The following is a 10615-nucleotide window of genomic DNA, read 5'->3' on the forward strand; positions in this document are numbered from 1 at the left end:
CAATACGTCTCTTTTAGTTTCAGTCTTTTTTCTGTTTTTTATGAGACATCTGTAAGTTGCATCTTTTCAAATGCAAACTACAGTTCATGCATCTAAAAATGGAAAACAGAATCCTGATGCAATTCCTTCTGTCAGGTGTTTCATCAAAGCTCCCGAGAAAGAAACCGCTTTGTGGTTTTGCCCGATTTAGCCCATTAACTGCAAATGTGTATACCTAACATTTCTGCAGACCACTTCCCAAATTTAAACTCTTGATCTATGATTTTTTTCTCTCCAACAAAATAGAAACATCATCGCTTTTTGTCTAACATCGACTAACATCAGATAAATACATTTCCTAACTGGAGACTTCACATTTATCTGTTGCACAAAGAAATGAGGCACTGGAGACATCCATGTTCTTGCTTTATGGCATCACAGAAAAAGGGGAAACATGCATTGAGTAACAAAACTAGATCTGTAACTAGACCATCATGCAAGAGACACAATTCTGCCTCATCCAAAAGTTTTTCTTAGATGTGGAAGAGCTATAGGGCGGCAGAAGCAAAGTTATGGAGACAGGCACCAGATAGATATGTACGAAACAAAACACCAGGAGAGATTTAAATGTTGAGAGGAATGGGCCAGTGTCTGTGCTGCTAGGTTCAAGTGTGTTTACACCGTTAGGATGATAAAGAGTACAACAAGGAGTAGTTAAATAGAGACTGGGTGGTTTTTCATGAGTCTTAAAGCAGGCCCTGGTAATGTTTCTTCAGCAAAAACCCTTGTCTGCTCTGTTAGATTTAAGAAGACAGGTCGAGTATAGAGTTTTTTTCTTTTAATAAAAGTGCACGCATGATGTAAATCCAAAATAAAAGCATATTATGAGTTTTTAAACCTCAGATTAATGATGTCAAAACTTATTTTTGTGCAAATTTCAACTGGTCCACACCCTTTTTTAAAACCTCACCCAGGTGCTATAAAGCTTTTTACAATGTTTCTTAGTAACTCCATCAGAAACAAACACTCATACAGTGTTTTGTGTTATAGTTTATAATCTGTATAAAGCATTTTTACATTCCCGTTGAGCCAACAATAAGCATATCAGAAGCGGTGGGGTGTTTCAGTGTCTTGCCCAAGGACACYCTGACACACGGCAGGAATTGTCGCCCAGTTCCTCTGATTGGAAGACCACCTCCCTACCGCTGAGCCAAAACCACTAATGTCCCTTCCGACTGAGATAACAGTGTTATCATCTGTTTTTAATTATTGCGCTTTGTCATTGCTTGTTCTGAATTCTAGCCTCAAAGATCTGCCCTGTGTTCTGCTTTGACAGTGAAAGTTTTCAATAACACGGCCACTTTCCATGTACAGTTTGAAACCGCAGAAAAAAACCCAGACTGCTACATATTTTGTTTCATAGTTCTGTTTGCTTCTGTGACCAAACACTTGCAGGACTTTTTTTTAAGAACTGGGCTTGCTTTGCTTTTCTTTTCTTTTTCCAGCATGAAGAATCTGTACCATACTGCATAGGATTTTTAAAGTTTTGAAGAGTGTAGAGAATCAGTCTTACTTTTATTGTTCCCAAAGTCATTTCACATCATTTTTTTAAATTTTGAAAACATCCAGGACTGTTTTTCTTGGTATACTTTACTAAACCCTGAGTAAAAAACAAAACATTTCTCCTTTTTCTCAACCAAAACGTAACAGTCTCTGACATTTTTTGATCGTTTCAGTGACAATGATGTCACCCTGTGACCAGGTGAAGAGTCATGGGGTGTTAAATTCTTTTAATTAGATTAAGTGGAAAGAATGGGGCCCTCGTGTTATCTTGTGCAAAATCACCACAGGTGGTTAATCCATCACAGACTGACAGGAAGATGCAATGAACATTTAGAATTAAGTGTAGGTCCCAAACGAAAGTGTTAGTCTCAATAGTATACGCTACAGGAAGTTCAATAATCCAGAACTCCCAGGTGTAAACGCTGTCCGGCTACAGATGTGACCCCTCAAAATCCACAACTGTCTAGCTTTGATGATGCATTGACTTAAAACTTTGAAGGATTTCTTCAGTTACTCCTTTTTCTTAATTACTTATTGCAGCAGCAGTTTGACTTTCTGCTTGTTGGCCAAATGTAATGGTAAAGATATGAAGCCAATCAGATGTCTGCTATGGTAGTTCTGTCCTTTGTGGGGTTCGGGGCCAGGGCGAGTTCAGCTCAAATGTGYAATAAATTCTTTAAAGAAATCAGAGTTCACGTCTGTGTTTGTTTTATTTGAGCTAAAATCAGTATAATTGGGGATTGGATGGGAGTGGAAGCACCGAGGGATAGGCAACTACCAACAATCAGACATAAAATCAGACTGATTAGTACTGACTGCTGTGAAAAGTATTAAAGGGAAAAAGAAAATAGAGAGATTTGAGCAGAATTGCAACATTTCTCATATTTTATATATATATATATATATATATATATATATATATATATATATATATATAATCAATCAAAAGACCAAATATTTTCCTTGATTTTTTTTTTATTTAAAAAAAAGGATAGATCGACATTATCTGGGGTGTGTGTAGGTGATTCTCCTTTTGTGTGTTTCATAGAAAACAATGTTAAAACGAGCTTGTCATTTGATCCTGTACAGTKCACTGAACTGCCTTTGATTCCCAGTCCTAATGAACAGTCTCTGCAAAGCCTCTGATTTGTTCCTGTCCACTTTTCTCTCTTTTTCTGAATGTCCTCAGTTCCCCTTCCTCTGTATCTATGGTTACACAGCACCACCGGMCCTTTTGCCAGTTTTCCAAACGCACCATGGTGTGATTTATCAACACTTTTACATGCTTCAAACTGTAATGTACATAAAAAATGAATCTGTGTCACATACGTTTTTTTGATTCATTTACGGTGTTCTGGAAATCCTAATGTAGTGCYATGGTGTGTGAAATTTGGACAAGAGCAGGTGTTCTGACAAATGAGGTGACTGAACTATGTTACATTATTATGATAACAGAAAAAACCCTGAGCTCACATAAAAAAGTGACATATTTACATTTTTTGGTCTATTTGAAGCGATGGTGTGTTGCTTCATGTTTAAAGTGAAGCAAAATCCACATTTTTAGCAATTTAGATGCATTTTGTTGTGTACTTGGAGTCTCTAGAAGTGCAGGAAAATGTAATTTAGTCTCTCCTGATCACGTTTTTTAACCTGTTCAGTTTTCTCTGGCCGCTTTCTGAACTATTATGTCAATGTATTTGTGACTGAACGGCTAAATAAGGTCGGGACTTTACTATAATTTTGTCGTCTTCATTCTCTACTGGCTCTGGGTCAGACTCTGGCTCCAACATGTGAGGCTGGATGGGCAAGTCGTCATTTGTAGTTAAAGACACAGCGTCAAAAYGAGTTGGTTTGAGGCGCACCTTAGAAAAAAGGGGTGAAAGAGGGGATTGCGGAGTTACAAAAAGGAGGAATTCAGACCAAAGCATTGCAGTTCCACTTTTTATAAACCCCAACTAAAGAATTTCAATTTGAAAAGGGACACATTTAAAAGCATGATGTGTCTCTTTTAATGTCGTTTATGACAGTTGGACTGTTCCTAACTTGTGTTTTTTTTCCCCCTTCAGGTGCCAGCCACAGACAAGGATCGAGGTTCTTTCGGTACCATCACCTACAACCTTGGTTCAAGTTCTGGAAGCGTTCTACCGTTTACCATAGACAAGCACAGTGGCCAGCTTTGCACCAGCACAGCTCTTGACAGAGATGAAGGATTGGACAAGTTTGACCTAAACGTGACTGCAACAGATGGAGTAAGAACATCTTTTTCTTTTCCTTCTTTTGCCTGTTTCCTCTTCGGGGGTCGCCACAGCATTGCCTCCATCTCACTCTGTCCTCATTCCAAAATACCTCCATGTCCTTTTCAACTGCATCCTGAAATCTCCTCTGTCCTTTTTTCTGAATGTCCTTCTACCAAAACACCCACTGTCCCTTCTCTGGACATGTCCAAATCATCTCAGTCTGGCCTCTCCAACTTTAACCAGCCATTCAGCCTGTGCTGTACCTCTGATAATCTCAATCCGAATCTTATCCATTCATGTCACCTTTAATGAGAACCTCAACATCTTCAGCTCTGACACTTTCAGTTCTGTCTCTGTTGTCTCCATAACATACAGCATGGCTGGTCTCACCACTCTTATAAAACAGTAAGAACAAATATTCTATGAAATACTGGACCTCTCCATGATTTGCACATTTCTTTTTCCACAATCAAAGCCTGATTGTTAAAATATAAACGTGGACTTTTGAACAAGACCAAAATCAGCCCAGCTGACTTGATGCTGAAGTGTTTGACGTGCACCAGGAGGAATATTTGAGCTGGTTTGTGTTTCCTCATGACAAAACCCACTGCCTTCTAGATATATAACCCTCCGGATCAAAGCTTTATGTTGTGAGCATGTGTACAGCTGCACCCAAATAAATTTGATCAAAGTGACAGTCATGTCAGGACGCTGCCGGAGAAGACATATGARTTTCCTCATAAACGGGTGTTTTGGAAAAACAAGTGGAACAACAGGATGGCAAAGCAATCAGAGGAAAACAGGAAATACAGGGAGGAATAGGGGTAAAAGTAGAAAAACAGATCCTACTAAATGGTGTTTTAATTTAACGTTTTACAAGAACACAATAGTGTTTAAGCTGCACTAGAACTCMCTGACAAGAAAAGATGTTTATCATCCTAATAGAGCAAATAAAGAGCCTTACCAGACCACATTTAAACACTTTATTCTAAGCACACTAGTGGTTGAACAGAGGTTATAAATAAAGTTTAGATGTATCAAACCTGTTGCATAGCTCTGAACAACCTTGGTTAGGAGAAAGAAAAGTTTAATTATGATTAAATGTGCAAGTTAACAGCTGGTCTAAGACCAAAGTGGATATTCTTCTTCAACTAGCTTCAGGTTTGAAGATTTCATAGCAGTTTGTGTGAATGCTCCTTTATATACCCGTACATTTGGTTTAAATTTGCATYTAAAGGTTATTTGTGTTGAATTCTTTGATTTGTCACATATAATAGTAGCAGCAGAAGCACAAATGGCAGGTGCCCCATCTCAGAACATCAGAATTATTTCTTTGAATGTACATAAATTGAATCAAAACTCACATTGTTGTCAGGATTTGTTGTGTGGAACCCAAAATKCAGGCAGACACGAGGACCTGAATGCAAACAAAACTGATTTAATGAATGACAAAAGAAAAAGGCTGATGTGGCAGCAAAAATACAAAAGATAACATGGACAGAGATGAGGCATGAAAGGCAATGATCCAACGGGGAAATGAAGACAAGACACCGGTTAAATACTACGGAGGATAATTGGGGAGTGAAAGCACCTGGGTGATTACTGACTATGGTCAGGTGAGTGTGGCAGGCTGGAAAAACACTAAGAAGCTGACTGAGGGTAACACGGCACAGGAAACTGAACAGAAATGAGAAAATAAGACGATAACAAACAATGAAAAACAGTCAAACTACTAACAAAAACCATAAAAACAAGAATCATGACAAATGTTATAAATTATTAATCATACCAGTAGTGGTTCCTAACTTGATCCACACCAGTTCTTCATCTTTTGTCTCTACTTTCCCAGTGTTTAATGGTCTTGTAAAACCAAGCCCACAAATGCAGAGAAATGGGTTTGCAGAAAAATGCATWCAGCACTTGATTGGCTCCAAAGTTAAGAGCTCATTAAAAGAGAATTTGTCTTTTTGGTTTCCTCTGTGTTGACAGTGTAAGTCAGATTTATTGTTAGACATTTCATTATAGTCCTCTTTACCAGGGCAAAGGAAAGTAATTGAATGTTGTCTATGTAGAAATATTGTCCAGTTATTTAACTTAAACAACTACAATTTAACATCCATAGATCTTAACTTTTGGGCAGACGTCTGTTATTATAGTATTACAGTGATTGCATTTGCCATGAGTCACCACACTCTGCTGAAATGACATGTAACTGCAGATATTCTTTAAATGAAGTCTAAATCAGCCTACAATTTGTTCCTGTGTTTTCTTGTACAGGGTGGTCTGAGTGCAGTAGCTCGTGTGAGGGTCACAGTGGTGGACATCAATGACAATCAGCCGACCTTCTACCCGGTCCTGTACACYGTCAGCCTGAGCACCCACAGCGCCCCGGGAACCTCTGTGGTCAAGGTAACGGCCAATGACCCAGATGCGGGAGAAAACGGCCGGGTGACCTATCGCACTGTACCTGGAGGAGGCTCCACTTTCTTCACCCTGAACAAGGACACAGGTGAATTTACTTAAAAAGTAATTTCAGACAACAGTCTTTTAGCTGTTATCATAAACATTGGTATGTGTCTTAAGTAGTTTTTGCACTGATAGATTGTTTTTATTTAATTTGCAGTACCTGAATTTTCTAAAATTTCAAAGGGAGGCAGTGATTTTTTTCAGATCCCAACAATTTAAACATGACTTTTGAAGTTTTGCTATCATCTTTTTCTAAAGATACATTAATGAGAAAAAGATGATTTATTGACTGTACTTTCATTCACAAATTACTTTATGTATACAATATTTAAAGGACAATACTACTACCTGTCATCCTTCTTAGAAGGCAACCCTATGACCTGTTTTGACATTGGTTTTACAGCACYTGGTATTCACAGTCTCCCATCCATGTACTGATCAGGCCCAACCCTGCTTAGATTTCTAAGATCTGAAAAGATATGTTTTCTGCAGAGTATTTTCTRAATGCAAAGTGTAGCAAACGGGTGGATACTTGTCTTTTTTTACAAACAAAACCGTTACAATGAATTACACCAAGTTAAACTAATTTATTCTAAATATAATTTTTGTAAACATCTAAAATTGTGATTAACTCTTAAAAGTAAAAAAAAAAGGTTCACATTTTTTGCAGCGCATTAAGCATCAGCATCACATTTAAACTTTTTGTTGTTCTTTTTTTTCCTCCCGTGAAGAAATATTTAGTTTAGTTTGAACAAGTGCACAGAAGTCATGTTGCATATTTTATGGGTATGTGCTAAGCAGCTGCAGAATATTGTCGTTAGTGTTTGTTTTACATTTGACTTTTAATTTATCACTGTCCTCACTTCCAAAACGCCCATRTGTGGTCTTGTATTAAATAATATTTTTTTGGCAAATTCTGTAGCAATCATGTGTGTTAAAAAAATCTTGTCAGTTTCTTATTTGGCAAGTATTATTTAGATTTACAACCTTTTTATTGACATCGGTGTTACTGTGGTTTTTGAGTAGCTAAGCTTGTGTCATTAACATTTTTCCGTTAAAATGTTTAAAAAAAAAGCAAAGGATGTCCAGTGATTAGTCTTTTTGCTTTTGCAGGAGTGATTTCTCTCTCACGTTCACTTCATGGTAAAGCCAACACAGTCGTCTCCATGCTGATATCGGCTGARGATGGTGGCGGTCTGACGGCGCCCGTCAATGCCCGGGTTAATGTTAGCATAGTGGGAGGCTCGGTGGCGTCTCCGGTTTTCGACCAGGCGCAGTATTTCTTCACTGTGTCCGAGGATGTTCTCAGGGGGACGGCGGTGGGAGTGGTCCGCGCTGCTACCAAAACAGGTGGGAGTTCTTGCACTCTTAATGAAATGCGTAACATCAATCAATGAAAAAAGAAATGGGATAACCAGCACTCCAAAAAAGGCTATTGTTTTAATAARGGCAGAAACAGGAYGGGTTTTAGCTACATGCTGTTGTCAACTTGTTACAGATCAGATAAACTACAAATCTAYATAAAGAGGTAAAAACACCTAAGCTAATCACAAACAGGAGAAACATGTGTGACTAACATGCACAACTAGTAGACTTCAATAATATACAATATATAGGAATACATGAAATCTCAGAAAAATTACAAAAAAATGTTTTTACAAAAAGGACAAAAATCACAGAAAACAGTTCAACACCAGTTCTTCATTAAGTCGTTTAGGGTTAACAGTCTGTAATGAGTGGATCCAGAATGCTTCCCTTTGTAGCAGAAGTTTATCTCTATCACCTCCTCTTTTGAGAGGAGGAACAGCTTCTATGCCTTGAAATTTCAAGGAGCAAATATCATGACTAGCTGTCATAAAATGTCTGGCAACAGGAGATCTCTCATCTTTAGTACGGAATTTGCTTTTATGTTCAGAAAACCTGATTTTTAATTCTCTTATAGTTTTTGCTTAATTAGGCCAAGCCACAAGGACATTTCAATAGAAACACAACATATTTAGTCTGGCAAGTAATTCTGTGTGAAATAGAGAGCTTTTTACCTGTGTGAGGATGTAAAAGCACATTACCTTTAATCATGGCACTACACTGAGCACAGCTTAAACATTAATCATTAATAAACGAACAAATGAACTCACTATTACTAGGGGTGTAAGAAAATATCGATACACTAAAGTATTGTGATATCTCATTCCCTGATATATCGATTTTCAAAAGCACTGTGTTGATTTGTCATTAATTATGTTGTAAGATGAAGTGTGAAATACAAATGCAGTTCTCATTGTTGTTCAGTGCTCTTCTGATTGCATAAAAAATAAACAGAATGTAATCAGGCTGTGTGCATATAATGCTGTGCTCTCTTTTACAATTTTTCATCAGGCTGTTTTGGTGAAAAAAAAAGACATATTGCTTTGATTTGTATTGCAATATATCATATTGTGACCCCTGTGTCATGATATGTATCATATCACCAAATTCTTGCCAATACACAGTCCTACTATTTATGCCTGATTTGTGGTGGAGCTTCTTGTTGCTCCCTTACCAGTTGTTTAACACTTGCAATCTTAGAACTTGTCTTTTAATTTTAAGCTATGAATATCACCCATGTTCAGAAAGTATTTTAACCCTGATCCTCGTCTTTGCCTTTTCCCTCGACCCCTCTCTTCCATTCAGGTGTTTCTAAWGATATCTTCTACTCCATCTCTTCTGGAGACCCCGATGGCTACTTCACAGTGGACAGCTCCTCTGGTACCATTCGCACAGCCCTTCCCCTTGACCATGAAACCTGCCCCAGTCTCGACCTGGAGATCCAGGCACGCTYCGGCTCGCCTCCAGCCTACGGAACCAGCCGGGTTCACATAACTATTTCCGACGTAAATGACAACGCCCCGACCTTCCTCCCCTCCTCGTCYGAGTCGCTCCTCCTGCCCGAGGTCACCAAAATGGGAGCGATTATCTACCGCATTCAGGCCACTGACAAAGACTCGGGTCACAACGGTCAGCTCAGCTTTGACCTCGTCTCTGCTGGCGCCACAGGCAGCAGTGGCCAGAGGACGTTCGGTGTCGACCGCGGCAGCGCGGAGATACGCTTGATCGGGAGTCTCTCTTATGAAAACGTTCCACGCTACGATCTGCAGGTCATTGCCAAGGACGGTGGAGCTCCTCAGCTCAGCTCCACGTTCACACTTGTGGTTCACATCCAGGCCCAGGATGCAAAAGGCCCGACCTTTGAYACCCTCACCTACCGGGTGGAGCTGCGAGAGAACGCGCCGCTCAACACACGCTTCCTCCAGGTTCGAGCGCTCAACAGAGAGGCTTCTGGGAACGGCGGAAGCTCTTCGTCTTCCTCCTCCTCTATCTCCTACCGCCTCAGACCCGACGGTGACGCAGCTGGGTTTGGCATCATGCCAGACACTGGGTGGCTGTTTGTTCGTAGCTCTCTGGACAGGGAAGTGAAAGACATGTACTTGCTGACAGTCCTCGCCACGTCGGGTCCAGGAGGGGTGGGGAGAACCGGCAGTGCCACTGTCAGGGTGACTGTAACCGATGAGAACGATAATTCTCCAAGACTGAGCCAGGAAAGGGTTTTCCTGGCYGTTCGAGAAAACTTACTAGCAGGAACAGGCTTTGGCAGGGTGTCTGCCACCGACAGAGATGCAGGACTAAACGCTCGACTCACATACAGACTGCTGCACTCAGACAGACACTTTCAGATCAACTCACAAACAGGTGAAGAAAAGCACTAAAACACTACAGCAGCTTAATTATATTTCATTTCATTTATAAATTCGGTTACCCTTGATTAAATATTGTTTCAGAAGCAGCAGCAATAGCTACATAATTCATTTCAAGAGCTTATAATTTAATTTTACGAATTACACCATTAAGCTCGTCTCTCTGTAATTGTCTCCTCTTGCTTTAGGTGAGATCAGTACCCGCCTCGCCCTGGACAGAGAGCAGCAGTCGAGCTATCAGTTTGTTGTGGTCGTACAGGACGGAGGTACGCCTCCCCGCAGCGCCACCGGCACTGCTCACATCACTGTGCTGGATGAAAACGATCACGCACCCAGTTTCACACATGCCAGGCCTGACAGGGAGCTACTGTTTCAGGTGAGAGGGATTGATCAAGAGGAATACATTTTCACAGGTTTCTCAGTTGTTCTTTGGGCTTGTAGAGCAGTGTGTCCCAAACTTTTTTACTTTTAATTCACCAAATAAAAATAGCAAAATCTCCAGACCCTATACTTTGTGTTTTGTGACTGACTTTGGAAACCACTGTTCTATTCTAAATATATAACAATCCATTTTTGGACATACATACATACATACATACATACATACATACATACATACATACATACATACATACATAC

The 10615-nt window shown here is 39.7% G+C and overlaps 1 protein-coding gene across 1 annotated transcript in view; it reads left to right on the forward strand.

Moving 5' to 3' along the window:
* The window catches only part of dchs1b (dachsous cadherin-related 1b), a 97585-nt gene that overhangs the window by 69441 nt on the left and 17529 nt on the right, over positions 1-10615 (forward strand). Inside the window, exons 5-9 of the mRNA XM_014003262.1 lie at positions 3609-3791; positions 6057-6288; positions 7359-7595; positions 8916-9971; positions 10165-10352. Of these exons, the coding sequence (XP_013858716.1) occupies positions 3609-3791; positions 6057-6288; positions 7359-7595; positions 8916-9971; positions 10165-10352 (1896 nt within the window). The remainder of the gene's footprint in view (positions 1-3608; positions 3792-6056; positions 6289-7358; positions 7596-8915; positions 9972-10164; positions 10353-10615) is intronic.

The sequence above is a fragment of the Austrofundulus limnaeus genome, unplaced genomic scaffold, assembly GCF_001266775.1.
Source record: "Austrofundulus limnaeus strain Quisiro unplaced genomic scaffold, Austrofundulus_limnaeus-1.0 Scaffold17, whole genome shotgun sequence".
Lineage (NCBI taxonomy): Eukaryota > Metazoa > Chordata > Actinopteri > Cyprinodontiformes > Rivulidae > Austrofundulus > Austrofundulus limnaeus.